The sequence below is a fragment of the Fusarium flagelliforme genome (assembly GCF_020744385.1).
Source record: "Fusarium flagelliforme strain FIESC 12 MPI-CAGE-AA-0113 chromosome Unknown B0J16scaffold_1, whole genome shotgun sequence".
Classification (NCBI taxonomy): Eukaryota; Fungi; Ascomycota; class Sordariomycetes; order Hypocreales; family Nectriaceae; genus Fusarium; species Fusarium flagelliforme.
Window position 1 is genome coordinate 8,225,141 of NW_025763503.1, and position 23,834 is coordinate 8,248,974.

Here is a 23,834-nt window from a genome sequence, read left to right on the forward strand (position 1 = left end):
CGTATATCAGAAGGGGAATAACTCAATCTGTATTACATATTGACCAGTAACATTATTCATATAAGCCTCTGGCACACCGCTCTTGTTTTTAGACGGGAGCTTAGTAAACAAAAGTAGCCAAGCTCAGAAAACCAAAGGTTACTTTTCTAATTTGTGTTATTTTCTTGTAGTTCTCATATATGTGTAAGATATCTAAATGACAAGAGATTGTTCTCTTGAGCGAGTAGAAAAGACGAAGTAGAAGAAAAAGAGGAACAAACCGGGAGAAACCAAGGTTGTGTCTAGGGAAAGTTCAGTTAGGAATAGCTTGATGTAAGTACATCGATAGCTGACGTGGCTCGCATCGCATCTAAGACATCATAATGGGTACACGGGCCGGAGGCAAGGGAGATAGACGCGGGGTGTTTTAAACCTATAGGAGAGGACGGCAAAATGATTGACAAAAGTTAATCGGACGGGAGGGCCGATCCGCAAGTAATTGGCAAGGGATGTTAAAGGTAGGATCGAGGGGAAGTGGCATCCCTTGCAGATTTAGGAGTAGCGTATCTCAGGAAAATCCCTTCTCCACTTAGGCCGAATGGCCCGTTCCGAGCTGAACGTTGTTAGTCAATTGCTTAGCTGAACGTTCAGACAGAGTAGGACATTCCAGCAATACACATACAGCCTCCAAAGGTTACAAAGTGTACCCTAGGTAGATCAAGATCAAATATAATTGGTCAGTCCCAATTGACAGGCCCTAATGAGGTCTCGATAGCTCCAAGCGCAAATTAGCATCAAGCAGGTCTAGAGTTGAGTGGCGAAATGTGCCCGTTATTACCTTTGTGGGCTGTGCAAGCATCTCACTGTGTTACCGTAAGAAATGCGACAATAGCGATAAGCTTACTACATATGGCTTGGCTTACTCCAAGGGGCTTCCAGCGAGGCAATTGAAAGACATGTTGTTTCTCAAAGGTATGCTACAGTCCGGCTCCCCGGCGCCACGTCAATCTCGGTCATGAATTTGAATCGTATTTGTTCCACTTATCGTGACGTCTCAGTAAGTGGCTGAGACCTTATGCTTGCGGGAACAAATTCTAGCTTTCTCTCAGCTAGCCACGGGGATGCGGTCGCAGAGCCTTGAGGTTCAGAGCGAGATAGCATCACGGAGTGAGTCAACTAACATTCCTCAAAGTTCAGGTGAACTTGGTGTCATATCCTTTCCAGTAAGCCGTAGTTGTGTAAGCTGAGGGCTAGTATTATAAAAGTTTCATTCTTGTGTCTCTTACACTGTGGTAATAGTAATGTTTGCCTAATAAGGACATCTTAAGAACAAGACACAGGGGATCGAGCGGCCAATACTCCGATAGTAGACCAAGTCACCACGACTCCACACACCCTGGGACCTGGTATACTTTTTTCACTAAAATTACCTTTTTCTAAAAAAGAACTTAAAATATACAAAAAATTCCTATAAGTTAGATTTTTATAATATACTTTGTTAGAAATTAATTAATATATATAGAAGAAGTTTGGGTTGTTTCTATCCGTCATCTCAGCCTCATCGACCTCACTGACATCGCGCGATACTCGTCCAGCCCTGTTTCGCACCCCATATAGGATCCTAGTCAAAATGGTCACGACTACTGAACCACCACAGACACAAAAGACTGTGATCTTGGCCGGGATAAAAGTCGGCGCATCCTTAGCTTGGAAGGTCTGGGGTCCAATAATATTGGCAATGGAAAAGCCAATGGCGATGATAGCGTTAGTGGTAACCTTCTTGGTGTAGCCTTGAATATTGGCACCAACGAGTGCGTATATGAGCGCAAGCGGTGCCACGTCAAAGTTGATGAGGTAGATACCGGCCAGGGACCCAGCTTGGCTATCAGAGTAAAATGACATGAGACCTGCTCCGATGAGAGTTGGGACCATGAGAAGACAAAGACCCAACCACCTTGGAAAGCCGTAAAGAATAGCAAAAGTGCTAAGAAATGTCGCACTGACGGAAACAACGCCTGCGGGCATGTTCAACAAAGCCGCCTGTCTTGGGTCGTACCCAAATCCTCGGATCAGGGTAGCAGAAAATGTGGTGATGATACCGGAGGGTATAACAATGAGAACAGTGTTGAGGAAGAGAAGCCAGACTTGCAAATCCTTGACAGCATCCCAGATTCCAGCACGGCGGAACACCTTGGCACTGTGTCCACCCTGGTCGGCTGCTAAGGCTTCTTGAAGTAGAAGCTGCTCATGCTCGTTCAGGAACTTGGCATCCTTGATGCTGGAGGGCATCCAGAAAACGACAAGAAGGCCAATCATGATGTTGAAAGCGCCGACTGATACGAACATGATGCGCCACCCTTGGAAGCTTCCTGTCCTACTACCGTGCTGAGCGGCGAAGGAGATGAGTCCACCGACAGTCTGTCCAATGCCGAGACCACAGTACCAAATACCAGTTCTAGGTGTTGCCTGTTTTCTGGTGTACCATTGAGAAGTAATCATGATAAGAGCAGGTGAAATAACAGCCTCAAACATGCCGAGCAAGGTCCTCGCAGCCGTCATACCCGGAAAATTAACAGCAGCCGCAGAACAGCAGATAACAGCACCCCAAAGAACAACATTAATTCCCAAAACCTTACTAACGGGAAACTTCTGAATCAGAACTCCCTGCGGGAACTCAGCCACTGCAAATCCAATAAAGAAAGCAGTCGCCATCCACGAGAAGTCGTTGCCTGTGAATTTGAGGTTTTCGGAGAGACCCATGATGTTGGCATAGTTGATGAGAACTTTGTCGAGGAATTGGAGGAAGTAACAGACTAGCATGAGTGGGACGAGATGGTAGTCGACTTTGCGGGTGATGGGTTTCAGGGATGCTTCGCTGATTATGTCGGCGACTGAGCCTTTCGTGATGGAGGCGGGGCGGGCGTTGGATTGGGTATTTTCCATTTCGCTTGAAGCCATCTTGACGGGATGGTGACCTTGTCTGGTCGAGTTCAGGCTGTACAGTATAAGTTAACTGGTGGACAAAGACGTCAAACAGAGAAGCACTTACGTTGGAACAACTTCCCCGGTTTGTTAGGGAAGGCCTTTTTCGGCAATCAATGAAGCAATTGGACTTTTTAATTGGTAGGATCAGGTACAGTCGGCGATGGAGAGATGATACGAGGCTGAACTGAAGCAGCGACCATGAGGCAAGTTAAGTACCCGATCTCGCGATGCCATCCAAGATAGCAAAAGGCCAGAGAGCTAGAAGCTCTTGAGATAAGTGAAGATCTCATGACAATTCGCCTCGGTCGAGACCTGGGAGTAGATACGTCGGTAAACTTTGTCTCAAATGGGCTAGACTGTGATAAGCTGCAACCGTCGGACCGGGCGCGTCCAATAATATCGACGAGATTACATTGCGGGGATGTTTTGGGTTCAACCTATGACGATAGCGGTCCGCGCGGATTTGAAGATGGGGAAGCTCAGCTTCAATTGTCAAGGAGGGGTTCATCCTGGCTAGGATGGGTATGGAGAGTAAGAGTTCTTGGTCGCGAAGGATGAGTTGTGAAGGATATTTAGAGTGACAGTCAGACATTACCAATTGAACAAACACCTACCATCACCAAACATTCTGCCTATGACCACTCTTAACTGATTGAATCATTGTCCCCTCATCGACCAAATCACAACACCAAACAACATGCCTGGACGTACCGAAACGTCTCTCTCAATCGGCATCGTCGGCTCCGGCCTAGGAGGTCTCTCAGCCGCCATCGCCCTCCGTCGCGCAGGCCACAACGTGACCCTCTACGAGCGCTACGACTTCGGCGGTGAAGTCGGCGCCTCTCTATCAGTAGCCTCAAACGGCTCCCGTTTCCTAGAAGAATGGGATATCGACATCCCAGCTGCCAAACCCGTTATTCTGCGCAATCTTATCCGGCATGAATACTCTACCGGTGAAGTGCAAGGGACTTATCCTTTGGGAGACTATCGCCAGCGCTTTGGCACTGATTATAATAACTTCCATCGGATTGACCTGCATAATCATCTGAAGGAAGTTGCATTGTCGAAGCATGGAAAAGGCCGACCTGCGGAGCTTAAGACGTGGCACAAAGCTTCTAGCTGCGACACTGAGACGGGACATATCACTTTTGAGAATGGGGTAGAGGCTACACACGATGCTATCATCTGTGCTGATGGTATCCGAAGTATAATGCGTGAGCAACTTGGTGTCGTTCCTCAGTTTGCCCCAAGCACATCCTGCTGCTATCGCTGCATCATTTACGCCGACAAGCTTCATGAACTCGGGCTAGAAGAATATCTCCACAACGACGCCATCGAGTTCTGGGGAGGTGATTCCAAGACCAAGATCGTTCTCTCACCATGCAGCGAGAACAATGTCGTCTCATGCTATTGCTTCTACCCAGCTGAGAAGAACGATATCAGAGAGGATGGATGGAACATCTCTACAACTGGAGAGGTCCTCGCATCCACCTTTCCAGGCCTAGATCCCAAGCTCATCAAACTCTTCCTCAACGCACAAGACATCAAAATGTGGCGACTCTACAACCACGACCCGTATCCCTACTGGAGTAAGGGTAAATGCACCCTGCTAGGCGACGCCGCTCATCCCATGATGCCAGATCAGAGCCAGGGGGCTTGCATGGCCATCGAAGATGCTGGCGCGTTGGGTATTCTTTTCTCAGAGAAGTACTCCGATTTGTCGGTGGAGGAGCGACTTAGATTGTATGAGTTGGAGCGCAAGCCGCGGGCTACAAGGTTGCAGGAAGCTAGCAAGCGTGCTAGGGAAAATCTGAATGAGAGGATTGGATGGTCGAGTAAGGATACTAAGCCTGGGATGTTGACGATTGATGAGGTGTGTGCTTATGACATGCATGCTCATATCGCAGAACTGGTCAAAGAGGCGAGGTCTTAAAGAGAAGTTTGTATAATCATAACAATTGAAGCGGTTCCACTGTCAATCCAGCTAGTAAAGAGCCAAACCACCCATCTCCTCATAACGAATTCTAGCCCAATTAACCATCGACTCCGTCTCCCTCCTCTTCCAAACAGTCTCCACCAACTCCCGACTCTGGTGAACATATCCAAACCCACAAGTCCGCTCCATAACCATGAGCCTATCCTGCACTACCATTCTCTGCTCTAGGGAATTACACGCACCACCAGCCATGACGAGTGGAAATAGTAGACACGTCTCTAAAGAGCTGCCATAACGGATCTTTTGAGCAGAGTCCAGAATGTGCTGTACGCAATCGGATACTTTTTCGGTTAGTGAGTAACCTTCGGTGATTTGGTGGAGCCGAAGGCGAAGGGCCCATTCGTATGCGGTCGTTGCGTGGAGAACGTCGTCGTTCGTTGGATTTAGTGAGGCAACTGCGCCTGCGAGGCCTCCGTAGTCATATGCCCAGCTATCCAGTAAACCTTGAACTCGTTCTGCCTCTTGACGAAACAATGCTTCTGATTCTTCATCCACTCTTGTTCCTCGCTTGCTAGCCAGATTGTTGACTCGGTCGACCATATGGAATAGCTCCTTCGGTATCCCGTAGACCGCGGCATCATCACCGTTGGTATCTTCAGTCGCTCTTGCTGTTGTCTCATCGATCAAGGGTGGTTTGCAGGTACTCGTCGTAGCAGCACTGTCAAGAAAGCGTGCCAGCTTGACGAAGAACTTGAAATGGCCGCCAGCTGAACTAGAACTTGTCTGAACTTTGAAGGTGGACAGAAGGCGTTTCGCTCCTTGTAAGTGAAGTTTCCAGCCAGCTGATGTGCCGTCGAACAGCTCTGACATGCAGAGCAATAGGCACGAAACCAAGGCGATATCAACAGAGCTTGAATCAACGGTCGGAAGTAGATTGGCAAGTGATTTTGTCGCTTGTCCTTTATGGAATAAGGCTCGGTCTCGCATATCTGGCTGGAGCTTCTGCCAATGTGTCGCACTCAACGCCAATACACAGTGAAGGATTAGTTGGTTCGATACAGCCATGGGTACGATGTAACTTGTATAAGGATTCGAAGCAGTGTTTGGATGTCTTGATAATACGAAAGCGACGATCGTGGAGTAATGGTTAAGTAACGCCTTGTCATGCGGAGACGTCATATCCGGAAGCAGACTGGGTGTATATAGACTGAGAGATGTCGTTGGTGGGCTCTCTGCAGCTGCAGGTGTATCTGGGAGGATGTCAAGCCATGCTGAATCTGGCGAAAGATCCCAAGACAGGTCTTGCAGCGGAGCGGTCATGTCGTCGGGAATGGCATTTGACATCTGACAGAGTAAGTCCGCGATACTGAGGTCTAGAGTTGATTGAGCTGAATCGGTCGAGTGACATGGACTTTGTGATTGGTCTGATGATAGTTCAATGACTTGGTCCGCATTCAACCACGACTCGCTGGTCCAGCTATTGAGTCTTCCTCTGCTTTGTCTTTCCATTGGCCATGTGCATCCCAGACACAGCCTTTGACAATCGCCACAATGCGGCTTCCTATAACATCTTAGCTTATTGCGATTAGACGCATCATTGACGGATATTGACTAACCGCTCGTCGCACTTCTTCTTACGTCTCTTACACGTCAAACAACCCGTCTGAACCCTTCGGATCCTAGCCTTTGGCTGCTGAAGCGCGACGTCCTGCGCCTCTGTAAAACCCTTGGGTCGGCATGGCAGGCTTAATCGAGTACAGCGATCGCAAGGGATTCCTCCTCTGCATCGCTGCTTGATGTCGGCGCATCGAAAACAAACGTCAATCGAAGTCATTTTGGATGAATTGACTTGGGAGAAAAGCTGGGGTAGTGGAAGCGGTTATGGGGTCTGTCGGATGTCGGTTCCGTGGTTAGTTATCTTGATACTGGGTGGGCTAGGCTGGGAAGAGTTAGTGAGTGCCCGTCATATCGGGCGCTATCGAGAACGAAGAAGCGGGGTAGATAGCACTGTAACTTTAGGGACCGAGATCGCAATTGACGGTTCATCTGAGGGAGGAGCTGACACTACCATTACTTTATCTCGGTAACTGCTTTAATAGAGCAACATTTTAAGACTGTCAAATAGGTTCCCTTCTCAATTATTAAATACAACTCAGTTATATCAGATCTAAGTAACTACGAAGAATGAAGCGCGTCCCGAATCGCAGTAGCTGTCTGCAAAATAAACTCCCTCGCTTGCCAAAGATCCTTATCCATATGCATAAACGGATGCGGCACACCCGGAAACCTCTTCATAGTAACCTCATTCCCATGCTCAATCAGCTTCATACCATAAGCCTCGCCTTCATCCCTCAAAGGGTCTGCGCCAGCTGTGTAAATGACTGTTTTTGCCAAATTGCTAAAGTCATCAGCCTTGAAGAGATTGGCATAAATCTCTGGTATCTTCTTGCGTCGGCTGGCAATTTCCTCTGGGCTTGACCCGAGGGAACTCCATTTCAGCTTGTCAAACCATGCCAATCTTCCCCAATTGAGTGTAGGTGCATGTTCATTCTCTTGCATCGATGGAAAAGGCGAGTCTGATGCGCTAGAGTATTTACTCAGGTCATCAATGACTGGTGTGCCCACGGCAACGAGCTTGAGAGGGATACCGGCGTCGCGAGCCATGTGGGCAAGTGCCAGACTGATAAATCCACCAGCAGACACGCCACCGACCGATATCTTCTCCGGATCAATGCTGAATCTCTCAGCACCCTTTTCGTAGATGTACTTGAGAGCCGCAAAGCTATCAGTTATACCACAAGGAAACGTATTCTCAGGTACAAGACGATACGCGACATCAATAACCACAACACCAGCGACTTTGCAAATATGCTTGCAGATATGGCTCTCAGTATCAAGATCACCAAGGCCCCAACCTCCACCATGGTAATCAATATGAACAGGCCACGGGCCAGCGGTATCAGGTTCGTAGACTCTGATATCAAGAGTGATGTCCTCGTGAGTTACGATCTGGGCGTCATATTCACGAGCGACATCTGGCGCTGGGCCGGTGCCGTAGGAATAGAGGACGGAGTATTTAGATCGTAGGATGCCGAGGTCGATTGGTTTGAGGGGTGTGTTGGCGACGTTATCGTTGTAGAGCTTTTCGAAGACAGGGTCGAGTTTGCCTTTCATGGAGGGGTGTACGGGCTGGAGGGCCTCGTGTTTGTGATCTTGTGTCATGGTTGTTGCTGGCTGATGGTGCAATTGAAGAAGGCCAATGGTGAGACAAGTTGTAAATCGAGTGAGTCTGGCCTTCACATTAATTACTCTTCATTAATGCTTGAATCTATCGCTCAATTTTATCACACTGATCACAACTGCTCATACCGCGAAGCACCCCGCTATCTTTACAGAGAGCGGAATCCCTGGTTAGCGCCAGCTCATGTTTTCCGACGGTTGCATGATTAGCGCTGATTCCGACGGGGGTTCCCCTCTCAGGCGCTGGAATGAACCGCTGTGCTGGGACGCGCTATCTCATCGGGGCATCATGACTTGGGGCAGTCGTCAGCATCGTTATCTCACTGATACTCAAACCATCGGGACATGATATTATATTGTATGCGCACTTCTTGATCCTCCATTGAGAAGATTACTGATTGCCATTATCCTCTGTTGCCGTCTTGTACAGTTAACAACACCACCCATAGACTCCGCCTTACCCCAGCCCCGCTCTCTTCATAATGTCCAAAGACCGCAAACCAGTCCTGATAATCGGCGCAGGAGTTGTCGGCCTTGTCCTAGCTCACGGGCTCAAAAAGGTACACTTCATTAAATCTCCATACACATACAGAATTTCGCTAACATGTCAAAAGCTTGGCATTCCGTTTAAAATTTATGAACGCGACAGTCACATCAGCTCTCGCGGTCAAGGCTGGGCCATAACCCTTCACTGGGTCCTCCCTTTTCTCCGTGAGCTCTTATCAGACGATACATTCAAAGGCGTCGAATCAGTCCAGGTTGACCCCGAAGCTGATCGTCAAGGTCTGGGAAAGTTTGTCTTTATCAACCTTGAAACCCTTGAGCCTAAATTTCTTATTCCGCCTGGCGACCGACGTCGAGTCAATAGAGAGAAACTGAGGAGGGTCCTTATGAAGGATGTGTCTGAACATGTCACATGGAACAAACGTCTTGCTTCTATCCAGGAGGGTGACAACCAAATGACAGCGATATTCGAGGACGGAACTCAAGCCGAGGGTTCCCTCATCATTGGTGTTGAAGGCAGCAACTCGAGCACCAGGAAACACTTGGTGCCCGATTCATATCGGAATATCCGACTACCGATGCGTTTCACCGGTGCTGCTCTAGATCTCGCGCCAGAGCAAGTTAAGCCGCTGAAGGATATCGACCCTCTACTCTTCCAAGGCTGCCATCCTGTGACAGGAACATTCTTCTGGTTCAGTATGCTGGAAACACCACAAGTCAACGGTACAGCAGGGACGAATAATGAACGCTATCGAGTTCAAGTCATGATATCATGGTCTATGAAGACAGAAGAAGATGAAGTCAAGCCCACAGATGCGGAACGTCTGGCATATATGAAGCAACGAGCAACCGAGTTCAATCCCGTGCTACGCGACGTCGTACACGCTATTCCCGAGGGGTCGGAGGTAATCGAAATAGTCCTCCAAGACTGGCCATGTCCACCTTGGGACAATAGAAACGGTAGAATTACCCTTGCTGGCGACGCGGCGCACGCGATGACTATGTACCGGGGAGAGGCCGCAAATCATGGTATTCTGGACGCGTATAGGCTAAGCAAAGGTCTAGAAGCAGTCTATCACCAAGGTAAAGATTTGAAACAGGCTATTGATGATTATGAAACGGAGTTAAGGGAGAGAACCAGTGTTGCTGTGTTGTTGAGTCGGCAGGCTTGTTTGGATGCACATGATTGGGACGGTTTGAATGAGAATTCTGCTGTATTGAAGAAGAGGGCTATCGCCGGTGTCTAGGTATCCTCTTCCAATTTAGGGACGTCATTAATCTCGGCAAACTTGATTGTGGTGACGTCATTGAGTACATGTTATCGATAGATCCAAGAGCCTTTGTCTCAGCGATGTGTCGCTTTTGTCAATGTTCTTCCTGTGATATTTTGCTGCAATGCTGACGTCTAAGTGTGCTGCAATTTATTTTATCTAATTTATTGTTACTATCGTTCCACCCGCCCATATATAAGAGAAAACTAAGATGTCTATACTATTATTTTACATTTATTAGATATACCTTAGGAAAGATAAAAAAGTCTTCTTAACTTTATAAAGTTATTATCAGGTTAATTAATCTCATAACATAGGGTAGGAAGCAAGCCACCCATGGCTGTGTTGTGTGGCTGTGCTGAGAAGTGGATCAATGTGGCCAGACTTCCTGGGAAAGCGCTAAGCACCGCTGCGTACTGTTTGCGACGTAAACCTTCCATAGCATCAATCACCCCGAACCTATGCGACGTGTGCTAACAGCCCGAACCGCCAGGTTCTATGACCAGTTGGATCAATTGCCTCTCTTGGTCAAAAGATGATACAACCGGCACAACATGACCAGTTGGATAGTTGAGCGCCGGTTACCGACGCGGCTACACAATAATTGCGACGCGTCGAGTGCGCGGTAGGGATGCCAGATCCAGGCTAACCAATCACTGGTCAGCCCCGCTGCTACCGTCGCAAATTTATCTTTCCGACGGGGATCGTCATACGCTAGAGCCAAACAGGAATAAAGTCACTCGGTGTTGAAGCTCGCATCCGCCGTTGTCATTGTAGGTTCCAGCAATTGGGTGCCAGAATATCGATGTCTTAACTATTTGAACCTGGATTTCCATGCCGTGCAGTTTCACCTCTTCAAATCATAATCAATTGTCTTGTTATAATCTCGTTTGAAGATGCCGTCAGCATACCCCAAACCCATCCTGCCCCCGTCCCTTATCGCCGTGACAGGGGCCAACGGCTTTATAGCCCAGCACTGTATCACACTTCTCTTGTCAGAAGGCTACAAAGTTGTGGGCACCGTCCGCTCGGCTACAAAAGCCAAACAAGTCTTGAACCTCCATGGAAGAGACCCTAGCCTTTCTGTGAAAGTGGTAGAAGACATTACTTCAGTCGACTCATATCTCTCAGCCTTCGGGTCAACCAGACCAGATGCCATCTTACATCTCGCTGCACCATTCAACTACGATGCCACAGACCTGGAGAAGGACCTTATGATTCCGGCCGTTAAAGGCTCAACGGCTATTCTCAATGCAGCGAAACAATTGGGAGGTGTGAAACGTATTGTGCATACCAACTCATTTGCTGGGATCTACGATGCGTCGAAGGGACTTCAAACTGGGAAGATATATACTGCCAAGGACTGGTCACCCTTGACCTATGAAGATGGTGTCAACGCCCCTGCTGCGGCAATAGCCTACCGAGCCAGTAAAACGGTAGCGGAGAAAGTGGCCTGGCAGTGGATTGATGACAATCCCTCCGTTCAATTCGACCTCGTGAGCCTCAATCCAGCAATGGTATTCGGACCATTCCTGCAAGGCGCCGTCCCCAACTCTCCAAAAGAACTCAATACATCCAACCAGATCGTCTACGGCATTGTTTCAGCCGGCGAAGATGGTTCTATCCCACCAACTCGAGGCCCAGTCTGGGTATGTGTCCAAGATGTTGCACTCGCACATCTCAGGGCAATTCAAGTTCCTGAAGCTGGAGGAGAAAGATATCTTTTAGCTGCTGGGGTATACTGTAATCAGGAGATCGCCGATGTCGCGCGAGGAATCGCTGGTAAGCATAAGACTAAGATACCTGTTGGGAGTCCTGGGTTGAGAGAGGCTGAGACTCATTTTGGTGTTGATGCTAGTGAGACTGAGAAAGCTTTGAGGATCAAGTGGCAATCGCTTGAGGATATGTTATCGGGATTACTGCCTCAGCTGTTTGAGATTGAGAGTAGAGACCAGTGAAGCTGTTTGCTATGTCATATACTACAATAACTCATATATTTACGTCGCTTCGTGCTCTTCTCTCAAGAAGCCATAACCTTCCTTGTCAACAATAACATACCACTTCTTTCTCGATTATCGTCTCAATGCCTTTCGGATATAAGCTATCGTCTTCCACGACCCGGATAAACGTAGGCTTGTTATCTAGGCCCCATCAGATAACTCTATCTAAGTGGTCCTTGGCCATTCCCACCTTCCTAAGACGGCTTATCTACCCTATCTATAGCCGGGATTATACCTGGATAGTCCGTACCTGTTCCATTGAAACCACCACTTTCAACTTGGCATTCAAAAACCTACGCCTAGACGGGCATATGATCAACTGCAATAAAATAGCTCGATATAATGTTATGTAACAGAATCTATATGTTTAGTAGATCCGATATCGCAGACATGGATTATAGCATTTGCATCCGTTGACCGACTCCTCGGGATAATCATAGACAAGGTTACGCTCAACAAAGTTACACTTTTGAAGCATCGTGACTTCAATTTACCCCGCCCCAAGATAAGCTTTTGCACAGGGCATAAAAGGCATCGCCTGGTTTTTAAACTTCTCAATTCATAGAAGCCGTTCTCCGTATAGCTTCTTGTTCACGATGCTGCTCATAGCTTTACTGAGTCTGACCACCTCAGCCGCGGCAGAGGTTTTACGTCCCCACGGCATATCATTAAGTCTCAACGGGATTGACTATTTCGTGTCGCCTTTGCCCGAAACAAAGCTACCTTCCGGCCTTCGTCCGTCAGCTGGGACTGGTGACTCCTTCGCCTTTACGCCTATTACAGTGGTCGGAAACACCACACAAGATAAGCTTAACACTGTCTTCTCCGATTGGAAGCAGAAGGATGACGTGTGGCAACCTGGGTTCTTGGATAAAGTGATCGTCAAGAGCTCTGCAGACTGCAAATCAGGAACCGACACCTTCCATGATGGAATTGAATCCGCGGTTTCTTGCGCCGACGAGTCGATCAAGACTCCCCCGGGGCCATATTTCTTGAACACACATAGTGGACAGCTCCATAGAGTATACCGACTTTATGATGACTTCTCAGGGACTTTCGCCGAGTCACTTCTTCACCTGCCGGACGGAAAATTCCACACTCTCTCAGCACACATGTCCAGCAGCGCTTCTCTAACCATCGGCGTCCCATCGCGCCTCTATTACACACGTACCAAGGATCAGCCATTGGCAGGTGTTCGAGTTGCAGTCAAGGACCTGTTCGATATTGAAGGAGTCAAAAGCTCTCGAGGAAACCGTGCGTGGTATAACCTTTATCCCGCAGCCAACAAAACAGCACCGGCTATCCAGAACCTGATCGACGCTGGAGCCGTCATAGTTGGAACGCAGAAGCTTTCTCAATTTGCCAACGGAGAAAATCCTACAGCAGATTGGGTCTCTTATTCTGCACCATTCAATCCACGTGGAGACGGCTACCAAGGTCCTTCTTCGTCTTCATCGGGCGCAGGAGCTTCCGTGGCATCTTACCCGTGGTTGGATATCGCTGTTGGCAGTGATACGGGAGGCTCTATTCGTGGACCTGCTGGAGTTACCGGAGTCTTTGGTAACAGACCCACGCATAACCTTGTCACTCTCGATAACGCAATGCCTTTATCACCAGCTATGGATACAGCAGGCTTTCTTACTCGTGATCCGGAGCTTTGGGGATTGGCTCAAGCGGCTATGTACAAGGACAACTACACCGTCTTTACTGAGGAAGACGTCAAGTACCCACATATCATATACACTCTGGGATTTCCTGACAACAGTACGCCTAACGGTGCGATACTACATCGTTTCGCCAATGATCTCGCGGACTTTCTCGCTACAAATGTTACCGAATATGATCTGGACCAAAGCTGGGCTTCGACAGCTCCAGAGCCTGTTCGAGATCTTCTCTTAACTGACTTTCTCAACACGACCTATCCTGCGCTCATTACAAAGCAGCAGATCGCATTGGTCAAGGGGCCATTCTTCAGAGACTATGCCGGTAAGTTTCAGTAACCAGAACTAAATATGTATAATAACTGATACACAACCAGCCGTGAATGAAGGTCGACAGCCCTACATCAACCCGGCTCCCAGCGTGCGTTGGGCCTGGGGCGAGAGCCAACCAGACTCCATCCTTGACGATGCTCTGAAGAACAAGACGATCTTCATGGACTGGTTCAACGAGCAAGTTCTTCCAAAAGACGAGGACCCTCAAAGATGCTCCACTCGAATTCTTCTTCACACTGAAAGCACTGGAAGTTTTGGCCGACGCGACGTTTACAAGGATCCTCCCAGGGTTCCATTCGGTTGGTCTCTCAGCAAGTTGTCCATCTTCAGCGAAGCGCCAGATAGCGTTTATCCTCTTGGAGAAGTCTCAGGCTTTAGCAATATTACTCGCCATGAAGAGAAGTTACCTGTTACTGTTGACATTATGGTAGCTCGGGGCTGTGACGGTCTTATCCCTAGGCTAGCTCAAGATCTGGTGGCGCATGGCATTTTGGAAGTGCCAAAGACTGGGAGAAGTCTTTCGGGAGGATCTGTGTTATTCTGATTGACATATGAAACGTCGAATAATCTATATGAGACTCTTTCAAAGGCTTGAGAATTGAAGTAATTATTGTAGTGTTACTATAAAGGAATAATTCTGTACTTAGATATTGGAAGCTTAACATAACTTCATACGCTTCTTCCATCATCAGACTTGGTCGGGCACGCTAACTCTCTCAAACTTTCTGAATCCTCTGTCTTGGTGCCTAGCATCGTCCTGCTCTTGCTCCTTCTCTGTTCCCTTTGCTCATCACCCCAAGTCGGCTCGTTCAATCGTGTCTTCTGGACCCAAAGCCCTCTTTCTTCCAGCAGAGCTTTGCAAGCCGCCTTACTGGTGACTGCATAAATAACAGCGTTCCAGAACCCTTGTAGCGGAAGGACTGTCGCGCTCATGAATTGCAATGGCTTGCTAACCTGGTCCGGATGGATGTGCGAGTACATCCTGTTGGCGCTGGATGGAATCCATGTAGTCAGGATGACAACGAAGAAAAGCATGGCGACTTTTGTATAAGCCCATGCTGCCTTGTAAACATCGTTGCTCGGTCGCACGGTCGGTCGGGGGTTGTTTGGTTGTGGGTTGACAGCTACACTTGCTCGAGTGTCCTCCCGGTCGAACGTTGGCTTGTGGACGCGAACAGACGCTTGATGACCCAGGTTCTGGAGCTGAACTGCCTCTAGTTGATTTATAGACTCGCGTACGATAGTGACTTCGGTTGTCTTGACATAATTGGTCGAACTTTGGTTGCCGTATGAGAGACCTCCCGACCCAGAACCTGATCCTTGGGCTTTTAGAAGTTGTTGACGCTTGCGATAGATCGTGCCGCCGGATCGAACGTAGATTCCTAGAGTAATTGTGATGACAACCCTGTCGCTGATTTAGTATCTTTCCTTAACAAATGACGAGACTTCTAGGCTTACCAGATCGGGCCATAGAATGTTGCGATACGCAATATGTCATACTCAGGTGTGATCCAGCACCATTGAACAGCACTACCATAAACGCGAACGCCATCCCCATTCTTGATGAAGAAAAAGATGAATGCTGGTAGAAAAGGAATCCCGTAACAGAGCGCTAAGTAAGGCAGCTCCATCTTGCGCAGTCGCTGTGCGTCGAAGCGGTGGTAGAAGGCGAGATAAACATTGACAGCCATAGCCAAAGTCCACATTGCATCGGCGCCTACGAAGCTGCAATATGTTAGCAAAAGATGGGGGAGTAGGAGAGTAGCGTACATGCGTGTGAAGCAGAAAAGCCTGCGTCTGACAGCCAGGTCCATTTGGGTGTTTGACAAATGAATCAGCCATGATAAAGCAAATACTGGCCATAATGTTGCCGAATGAGGCGTAAAAGACTAGTCGGTTGATGGGTTTGTGGAAGGCATCGCAAAGAAGGAATGTGGTGATGATAAACAAACAGCCTACGATTGACAGAACCGAGCAGACTTGCTGGATGACAGTGATGACTCTAACGTCACCGAGAGAGAGACCAGATGTTAACATTCGGGACAGCAACATCTTGGCTCGCTGGTATGAACAATCAATTAACAAAAATTGTCTTCGTCCCTAAAAGGATTGTCAAGACTTGGAATTATCTACCTACGGTCTTTATGAGTTATTAAAATACAGGCCTCCTTTCATGCAGATTTGATCTGCAACAGGGGAACAGCCAACAGTGGATCATGATCTTCGACCGGAAGCAAACCGTTGACGATCTTCTACCGAGACAAGTTTAGAAACAGAGTCAATTGGTAAGAGGGCTGATTGGTATAAAGCAGGAAACTGGGGATCTTCAGGGGATGAGAGTCCAACAGATGCCTTATTTAGTTAAGCCTTCGGGATATGAAGCAGTCGTCACTGTGAGAAGCTAGTGTGGAACAAGAAGGCAGCCTACGCCTTGTGGAGACGCGTCTCGGCTCTTCTTTTGAGGCTGACATATGCATATTCTCGAGACCCAATGACATTGTCGGTTTCGTATCGTATTGTGCCCTGGTTACGCGAAAGTAATGTCCAACAGGCTGGAATCCAGGTGATCTGCATATTAGTGCATCCCTTTGTTGCGTTAGTCATTCGATTACTGGTATTTGACTCGCGAGCGACGTGCTTTATTTCCGTTAGGCCGGTGATCTGCAAGGCTTATTTCAATGTGACAGGCATTGTATCGAGTTAGGACCTTTTTCTCCAGGGCTGACGGTTGGGGCTCTATTGCGCTTGTACCTTCCTGTCAGATTTGACGCTTTGGAAGCTGATTTCTCCATTACTCGATGGTCTCAAAAGAATAACATTCAGTCTTGTTGCATATTTAGCCATTTCCATATCAGTCTTGACTCTGTCAATGTTAGATAATTCTCACTGCGATTACCCTTTGGTTGTACTTTTCTTCTTTTTGCGAGAGTTCATAAGCTGTCGCATGACTCGCGCTGACTCGTGCACCAACGCCATGTAACTGTGGCAGTCCGTAGCGCGTTTGAGTCTCATCAATCTTTACCTTCCTTTGGCAGGTTAATAAATGATTGACAAGCCACATACGCTATACCTCCTAGTGTTTATTACTTGATATTAATCAGGCTCTGCTAATGAGCTATTGCAATTTTGCAGACCAGTATTTCTTTCAATTATTGTCCGTAATTGCTAATTGATCAATATTCTGTCCTAGGGATGATGTCCTGAAGCAACAAAGTCTAGAACGGAGCGAGACTGTCAGATTGGGTAGGTCGAAGACAAACCGGGACACAAAATTTAAGTGAGGATGTCACAAGGATTAGGCTGTGCCACTCTGAGTTTAAGCCCCTCAAAGGTCTAATTATTTCCTTGAACAGACCCGTGTTTCTTGTTTATTTTCCTTACTCCTGCCCTTTTGAAACCGCTCATAGCGACAAGAGGCCTGGATCCCTGTTACGCGAATAGCCTAGGCTCGCAAAACATAACACAGGTTCAACCGCAGACTACTTTACCCTCGAAATGTCAAGCTCTTCCAACAATGGGAGGCACCATCGCTTATGGCAATTACCCCGCAGTTAGACCGAATGAGGTGCTGACAGGAGAGTGCATAATACTTAGGGTATCTTTTTCTTTTTCTTTTTTTTTTTTTTTTCTTAGGGTAAATATTAGCACATCTTGATTCCAAAATATGCAGTCATTTCTATTTTCGTCCGCGTAAGCATTCAGCAGATGTGTCCATTTTAGCGAACGCCACTGTTAAATCAGGCTGCGATGTTATCGAGCGATACTTATACTGCGGTATCTAGATAAAGATCTTTCGTTAACTAATGCAATATAGAAAGAACAAAAATGAGACTAATCAACACGAAAACGCTCAAACTGCAGGAATTCATTGGAAAAGTCCCTCCATATGCCATCCTCTCTCACACTTGGGGCGATCGCGAAACAACCTTGCAGGAGTTCCAAACCCGAACCTACAGGAAAGGAAGCAGGGAAATTGCTAAGATCTTCGCTACATGCCGCCAAGCGCGATCCCAAGGACTCGATTACGCCTGGGTGGATACATGCTCTATCGATAAGACTAGTAGCACAGAGCTCGGAGAGGCCATCAACTCCATGTTCAAGTGGTACCGTGAAGCAGCTGTCTGCTATGCGTTCTTGGAAGACGTATCAACAAAGCAGCTTGCTAAGCCTAAACGGAAATGCAAACCAACATCGGGAGGCGTTGGGCTTACCAATAGCCGGTGGTTCACAAGAGGCTGGACCCTCCAAGAGCTGATAGCACCATGCAATATGGAATTCTACGATATGGATTGGAATCTGATTGGAGAAAAACAAGATATGGTCTCCGAGTTACGGAATATAACGGGTATTGACACCTTTGTTCTCCAAGGTGGTCCTCTGGAACAGGTCAGTATAGCCAGGAGGATGAGCTGGGCGGCTTTCAGACAGACTAGCCGTGAGGAAGATATTGCCTATTCTCTCCTAGGTATTTTCGGTGTTAATATGCCGCTTCTGTACGGAGAAGGGAACAGGTCTTTCTTGCGACTACAAGAAGAGATTCTCAAGCAGTCAGCTGACCAAACTTTGTTTGCATGGCGCTCAACCGCGTCTGGGGCTAATAAAGAGGAAGCCCGAGGGCTATTTGCCCACTCTCCAAGAGAGTTTCAGAACTTCTTGGATAGAGGGGAGAACTCAACCCGGAAGCGACAGAGATCAGAACACTCGAAAGACAACTTGATGCGACTATGGGACTCAAGGGCACCCCGGGAGCCCTGGACTGTCAGTAACAGAGGAATCAGAGTCATTGGTCGGATACAGGATTTAAGGCCTAACTATGAGCGCTACCATACTGTGATTCTGTTATTAAACTGTTGTTTTGGTGGGAATCCAGGTCGCATAGTGGGTATCTACCTTCGACGCCAAGATGGAGATCGCTACGCACGAATTCGCCCTGGTGAGCTGGCCAGTGTTGAGCCTCTCCGAAGCATCATATCTCCATATAGCCTGTACGGGCTGCGACATGCAGACGAAGTTCGTGGACACTTCTACGATCAACCCTGGACATCTTCGTACACGATCCGACGCGAGTTAGAAGAACTGGCCCATTCAAAATTTGAAAAGAGCCAGGCTGCGAAAGAGAGATACGAACATGGTTTCTATATCAGCGCGAATGGTCTCAAACCCTCCACCATCTTCGGTCAATACAAGCTTCGTGGTGTCATGATGACAGACTCTCGTGGGCTGCTCCGCTTTTTCAGCTTCTACCCCGATGATCGACATATGGATATTGTGCTGAAGACATATCCCAACTTTCGTGTTGTGCTTCTTTACAAAGACACCACCAGCTCAGACCTGATCTTGGTCTTATTGGGTCGAAAGTTGCAACCAGATGAAAGCGGAAGCGAACACTGGGTGACGGCCACGTACCTAAGCCGATGGGAACTTGGAGAAAAGAGCACGAGGTTTCTCGATGCTGTGGCATCATTGACAGAGACAACTATACACTCGAAAGCGGTCTCATGCGAGTCGAGAGATGATGAACTCCGTGTGTGGTTGTCACTAACACCAGATATAGTTGAAGGGATTCCCATGTCAAAGCTTCAAGTCACTGGACCATGGCCAATACTCTTTTGGCAATCCGCTTTTCGACTCATAAGCCCATACCTGGTTAATTTCGTTCTATGGGTACTGATGATTGCAACTCTGACAATACCTATCACTTATGTTCCCGAGATACCTTCAATTAGTTAGTTTCATCTAAATATTGATTTAATCCAAGTCTTTTAGAGTTGCTATTATATCGAAAGCGCATATGTGCCTATTTCTTTCATAGTACTACTACAATCCCATTGTTCATTCGGCCTCTCGATCTTATTCGTCCAACAAGCTTTCAAGATATCACGAACAGTCCCACAGTTTCCGATCATGCCAATTCCTTCAGACAGTACAGTATCCAGGAATCTTTCAAAGAAACCCTGCTGGTCCTGGTCGGCTAGACACCCAGCAACGCATAGAGGCCAGCTGAGTTGACGAGGAGTGACTGTTTGACCCGCCATCTGAATCTCAAGGATCACACGGCTCACAGCTCGTCTCACTCGAGTTGATGTGGTATAATCTCGGGCGTTCGAGCTCACAGAAGCGAGCTGTGCTAACGTTGCGGCAGCGAATATGCGAGTGACACAATTCTGACTGGGTCGTTGATCCGAGTTAGATGTTGTGCCCGTCATTGGCAATACTTGAGGCTGCATTGATACCATCGGTGTCGCTTCCAGGGCGGTTTCTAGATCATCTTCGATTTGTCGTGCTCTGAGGTGGAATTCATCGAGATCAAGGTCACCGGTAACAGAATTCAACTTCCACTGACTCAAAACTGCCAAGTCCCCTATGGCTTTCATGACCGAGTTGTTACAGCCCATTATATCTCCTAGCTGGAACGTGCAATCGGGTCCTAGCCATTCATCGTATGGAAGCTTCGGCTTTTCTTGTGTCGCTACACATGCTAGTAGATCCATCCAGAGCAGAACAGGAATGTGGAACTCAATAGCGGCAATACCTCTGCTCCCAAGAAGTTGATCTGACGATTTCGGAAATTGAGGCTGGTGATGCATCGTGATTGCGATAGAGGTCATGGCGCATAAATGTGATTGCCAGTCTGCCGTGCTTCCTCGAAGTACCTTCAGTCTTTTAGTAAAGATACATCATCTTCATGTCCAAACTCACCTCAAAGCTAATCAGAGCTACACCACAAGTGATGATCTCAACAAGAGTCTCATTTTCAGGCTCAAGGGCAGTAGTATCAATAGACGTAAGGAAGTCTTGAAGCTGTCTCACGGCTTTAGTATGGAACTCAAGCTCCAGGTGGCCGTTGTCTGCTTCGCCTGCCAAAGAGCGCTGATGCAACGCAGCGAGACCCAATGACGCTCTATATAGAGGCCCGTTTTTGCTCAAAAGCCATAGAAGCCAGCCACGAGACCACTTTGCCTTATCATAACAAGGGTATTGATAGGGAAATACGTGATCCAGGTAATGCATCAGAAGATTGGCTTCGTCGTGTTGGAGGGGTTCTGCGAATGAATCTCCTGCGAGGATTCGAGTTTGCAAGGACGGAGGGCCTGAGTTGACATTCACTATTGACTTAGGTAAAAGTTTGTAAACATGACAACTTGGTACTTACATTGAGAATTCCCATCGAGTTGTAGGCCCTCTGCAGAAGGCTTTGCTTGCCTCTGTGTCTTTTGCTTATAACCTCTTAGTTGATGTGCCTGCAGTTTCTTTTGTTGCTTAAAGTTCTTCTTAACAGCAAACTTGATGCGTTGTCTCTCTTGCTTCTCATTTTCGCCTCCGTCCATCCACAATGGTATTGGCCCATATCCATGACAATGAACCTGCCTACTGGTACATTGGAGACAAGCATCTGGTGCCCCGTCGCATTTCACATGCCGAATTTTGCATGTCCAGCAACAGCGAGTTTTCACGGTTTCTTCCATGGCTGAGTTGAAATGAACGGGGACTTCGCTTCGTTGGCTTCTGTCTTCCGAACATGGAAGAGTCTCTTGAAGTTCGGAAAGGCTGATTGATTGATCTTGGGGGAGGGGTAATGCAATGACTCGTACCTCTGATTCGATCAAGGTCCATAAAAAGCTCGACCGGACTTCCGTTTGGAGGTTAGTGACTTCGGCGATTGAGCTTCGGAGCCACTAGGTTAATGGGGGAATGTCGGAATGCTGATCTTTCAACTTCGGAGGACGAAGCAACTGTGAATTCACTATGGGAACATTAGATAAGACCACCATGAAAATTCCTATAAGTATCATCATTGTCCCCAAAGCTTCAATCTAAATCTCTTTAACCATCAGACTCCAACTCCCAATTCATTCTCTGCTCAACATGACCAACCAACCGACAATCAAACTGCTCGAGGCTAGCATCAGTGACCTCAAACAGTTGCTAGACAAGCGAACTATTACAAGTGTCGAACTCGTCGCTCTTTACCTTCATCGAATCGGCAAATATGACTGTAGAGGTCCACGTCTCAACTCAGTCTGTTCAATCAACCCGGGTGTATTCGCCGAAGCTCAAGCCTCAGACGATTATCGCGCCTCTGGAAAGCAGCCACGACCTTTGGAAGGTATTCCTTTCACGGTCAAGGATAGTTATAAGGTCAAAGGCATGACAGTCGCTGCTGCTTCGCCTGCTTTTGCTGACCTTCAAGCAACCTCGGATGCCGCTATCGTCGAGCTTCTTCGCAATGCTGGAGCAGTTGTGCTTGGCAAGACAAACATGCCACCGATGGCTGACGGTGGTTGTCAGCGTGGTTTGTATGGCCGTTCAGAGAGCCCATATAACCAGAAGTATATGTGCACTGCTTATGCGTCTGGATCCTCCTATGGATGTGGCGTATCTACAGCAGCAAGCCTAGCTGCCTTTGGCTTTGCTGGAGAAGCCGTGACCTCAGGCCGCTCGCCTGCATCGAACAATGCACTGGTTGCTTATGCTCCTTCCCGCAGTATGATATCTCCCCGAGGGCTGTGGCCCTTATATCCGACTTGCGATCAAGTGGTTCCCCACACAAGGACGATGATGGATTTGTTCCACGTGCTCAATGTTGTTGCCGCCGATGACGACAAGGCTGGAGACTCTGACTTTTGGCGCTCTCAGCCGTTCGTACCACTGCCAAGAGTCAGCGAGGTACGACCGGCCGATTATCTTACACTCGCCAATCCGAATGCGCTCCAAGGTCGGCGACTAGCTGTCCCTCGATGCTTCATTGGAGTTGAAGGTGCGAAGCCAGATAACGCATGTTCTCCAGGTGTCAAGGCTCTCTGGGAGAGAGCTCGAGCAGATCTTGAGAGGTTGGGCGCTACTGTCATCGAGACGGATTTCCCACTTTTTGAGAACTACACCAGACAAGACTTTGCTGGTCAGAGCATGAATGTACCCAATCTATCTCAAGAGTGGGCGGCACTCGAGCGTTGCGAGATAATTGCCTTGAGTTGGGATGACTTCCTTCGTGGCAATGGCGACAAGGATATCCCGGGCTTCTTGTCTGTCGAGCTTGACAAGATCCATCCTCACATTGCTCCTATGGACGATCCATCGCAGCACACCGAGTCTCAGAATCAAGTTCGCTATGAGGACATGGTCGCAGCGGTAAAGAACCGGGGAGACAGCCGCCTCATCGATCTGCCGGGATGTAAGGATGCACTCCAGGCCTTGGAAGCCATGAGAAAGAAAGACCTGGAAGATTGGATGATCGAGAACAATTACGACGCCGTCGTGTTTCCAACAAATGGCGATGTTGCATTGACTGATGCGGATGAAAACTACGAGTCGATGATCTCTGCGTTACGTGATGGAGTCAAGTATGCAAATGGTGGACGGTCACTGAAGCATCTTGGAGTTCCTTGCATCACCGTGCCCATGGGAAACCTTGAGGAGGAGAAGATGCCCGTTGGCCTGTCCTTCTGCGGCAAGGCATACGACGATTCTACGTTGATGAGCTACGCCTACGCCTATGAGACAGCGTCGAACCGCCGGGAGGCACCACCTTTGGCACCGCTTCTGCCTTCGGATGATATTTCTGTTGCCGACTCCAAGCCTCAACCTCCCACTCTGATGACACCTGTTTTGACTGTAACGTTTACAACAGCTGTAGAAGAGGACGACCCTAATTCTGATGTTCGCGTGGTCAAAGTAACAGGAGCTTGTCACCTCGGAATTTCAACTGGCGAAGGAGTCAGCTTGAAGGTCTTTGCTAATGGTGAGCCAACTAACGCGGTTAGTTGGGAGGGAAGCAACTGGGTATGGACGGGCCGTCTTACTCGGCCGAAGAGCACTGATACATACCCAGCTTTGGCCAAGGTTCCTAGAGATCAATTTCTCATCGTATTGATTGCAAAGGCTGATAATGGGCGTTCTGCTGGTTCTTTCATGTTGATTGATTAGG

At 48.0% G+C, this 23,834-nt stretch overlaps 11 protein-coding genes across 11 annotated transcripts; 6 read left to right on the plus strand and 5 right to left on the minus strand.

Moving 5' to 3' along the window:
* Positions 1–1,488: 1,488 nt before the first annotated feature.
* On the minus strand, positions 1,489–2,937 carry B0J16DRAFT_298767 (major facilitator superfamily domain-containing protein; the record flags this gene model as incomplete). Its single annotated transcript, XM_046124506.1, has 1 exon — positions 1,489–2,937. The coding sequence occupies one exon, from the start codon at positions 2,935–2,937 to the stop codon at positions 1,489–1,491; it is 1,449 nt and encodes a 482-aa protein (XP_045990624.1).
* A 724-nt stretch (positions 2,938–3,661) lies between these two features.
* On the plus strand, positions 3,662–4,897 carry B0J16DRAFT_298771 (uncharacterized protein; the record flags this gene model as incomplete). The annotated part of the gene is made up of 1 exon (XM_046124507.1): positions 3,662–4,897. One exon carries the CDS (start codon positions 3,662–3,664, stop codon positions 4,895–4,897), a length of 1,236 nt encoding a protein of 411 aa, XP_045990625.1.
* A 20-nt stretch (positions 4,898–4,917) lies between these two features.
* B0J16DRAFT_280987 (fungal-specific transcription factor domain-containing protein) lies at positions 4,918–6,733 on the minus strand. Its single transcript, XM_046123924.1, has 2 exons — positions 6,517–6,733; positions 4,918–6,461 (listed from the first exon to the last, which is right to left on the minus strand). Exon 2 carries the CDS (start codon positions 6,407–6,409, stop codon positions 4,949–4,951), a length of 1,461 nt encoding a protein of 486 aa, XP_045990626.1. The 5' UTR covers positions 6,410–6,461; positions 6,517–6,733; the 3' UTR covers positions 4,918–4,948.
* Positions 6,734–7,028: 295 nt separating this feature from the next.
* Positions 7,029–8,225, minus strand: B0J16DRAFT_47867 (Alpha/Beta hydrolase protein). Its single transcript, XM_046133915.1, has one exon. The coding sequence runs from the start codon at positions 8,120–8,122 to the stop codon at positions 7,076–7,078; it is 1,047 nt and encodes a 348-aa protein (XP_045990627.1). The 5' UTR covers positions 8,123–8,225; the 3' UTR covers positions 7,029–7,075.
* Positions 8,226–8,442: 217 nt separating this feature from the next.
* On the plus strand, positions 8,443–9,979 carry B0J16DRAFT_47868 (uncharacterized protein). Its single transcript, XM_046133916.1, has 2 exons — positions 8,443–8,700; positions 8,755–9,979. Exons 1-2 carry the CDS (start codon positions 8,623–8,625, stop codon positions 9,889–9,891), a joined length of 1,215 nt encoding a protein of 404 aa, XP_045990628.1. The 5' UTR covers positions 8,443–8,622; the 3' UTR covers positions 9,892–9,979.
* Positions 9,980–10,811: 832 nt separating this feature from the next.
* On the plus strand, positions 10,812–11,873 carry B0J16DRAFT_367978 (uncharacterized protein; the record flags this gene model as incomplete). Its single annotated transcript, XM_046130175.1, has 1 exon — positions 10,812–11,873. One exon carries the CDS (start codon positions 10,812–10,814, stop codon positions 11,871–11,873), a length of 1,062 nt encoding a protein of 353 aa, XP_045990629.1.
* A 580-nt stretch (positions 11,874–12,453) lies between these two features.
* B0J16DRAFT_410427 (amidase signature domain-containing protein) lies at positions 12,454–14,552 on the plus strand. Its single transcript, XM_046133147.1, has 2 exons — positions 12,454–13,901; positions 13,954–14,552. The coding sequence occupies exons 1-2, from the start codon at positions 12,512–12,514 to the stop codon at positions 14,451–14,453; spliced, it is 1,890 nt and encodes a 629-aa protein (XP_045990630.1). The 5' UTR covers positions 12,454–12,511; the 3' UTR covers positions 14,454–14,552.
* Positions 14,553–14,578: 26 nt separating this feature from the next.
* B0J16DRAFT_353317 (uncharacterized protein) lies at positions 14,579–15,946 on the minus strand (the record flags this gene model as incomplete). The annotated part of the gene is made up of 3 exons (XM_046129302.1): positions 14,579–15,314; positions 15,368–15,634; positions 15,684–15,946. The coding sequence occupies 3 exons, from the start codon at positions 15,944–15,946 to the stop codon at positions 14,579–14,581; spliced, it is 1,266 nt and encodes a 421-aa protein (XP_045990631.1).
* A 1,610-nt stretch (positions 15,947–17,556) lies between these two features.
* On the plus strand, positions 17,557–19,667 carry B0J16DRAFT_331463 (heterokaryon incompatibility protein-domain-containing protein). Its single transcript, XM_046126592.1, has one exon. It carries the CDS (start codon positions 17,735–17,737, stop codon positions 19,637–19,639), a length of 1,905 nt encoding a protein of 634 aa, XP_045990632.1. The 5' UTR covers positions 17,557–17,734; the 3' UTR covers positions 19,640–19,667.
* Positions 19,668–19,683: 16 nt separating this feature from the next.
* B0J16DRAFT_379444 (fungal-specific transcription factor domain-containing protein) lies at positions 19,684–21,237 on the minus strand (the record flags this gene model as incomplete). Its single annotated transcript, XM_046130999.1, has 3 exons — positions 19,684–20,562; positions 20,609–21,015; positions 21,063–21,237. The coding sequence occupies 3 exons, from the start codon at positions 21,235–21,237 to the stop codon at positions 19,684–19,686; spliced, it is 1,461 nt and encodes a 486-aa protein (XP_045990633.1).
* A 538-nt stretch (positions 21,238–21,775) lies between these two features.
* Positions 21,776–23,833, plus strand: B0J16DRAFT_367981 (amidase signature domain-containing protein; the record flags this gene model as incomplete). Its single annotated transcript, XM_046130176.1, has 1 exon — positions 21,776–23,833. The coding sequence occupies one exon, from the start codon at positions 21,776–21,778 to the stop codon at positions 23,831–23,833; it is 2,058 nt and encodes a 685-aa protein (XP_045990634.1).
* Between the last annotated feature and the right edge of the window lies 1 nt (position 23,834).

Excerpts from the sequence above, each read along its gene's own strand:
- B0J16DRAFT_280987 (XM_046123924.1), bottom strand. The coding sequence starts at position 6,409 with ATGGAAAGACAAAGCAGAGGAAGACTCAATAGCTGGACCAGCGAGTCG.
- B0J16DRAFT_47867 (XM_046133915.1), bottom strand. The coding sequence starts at position 8,122 with ATGACACAAGATCACAAACACGAGGCCCTCCAGCCCGTACACCCCTCC.
- B0J16DRAFT_47868 (XM_046133916.1), top strand. The coding sequence starts at position 8,623 with ATGTCCAAAGACCGCAAACCAGTCCTGATAATCGGCGCAGGAGTTGTC. Across the intron at positions 8,701-8,754 it reads TAGCTCACGGGCTCAAAAAG|CTTGGCATTCCGTTTAAAAT; the intron begins GTACACTTCATT and ends ACATGTCAAAAG.
- B0J16DRAFT_410427 (XM_046133147.1), top strand. The coding sequence starts at position 12,512 with ATGCTGCTCATAGCTTTACTGAGTCTGACCACCTCAGCCGCGGCAGAG. Across the intron at positions 13,902-13,953 it reads ATTCTTCAGAGACTATGCCG|CCGTGAATGAAGGTCGACAG; the intron begins GTAAGTTTCAGT and ends ATACACAACCAG.
- B0J16DRAFT_331463 (XM_046126592.1), top strand. The coding sequence starts at position 17,735 with ATGAGACTAATCAACACGAAAACGCTCAAACTGCAGGAATTCATTGGA.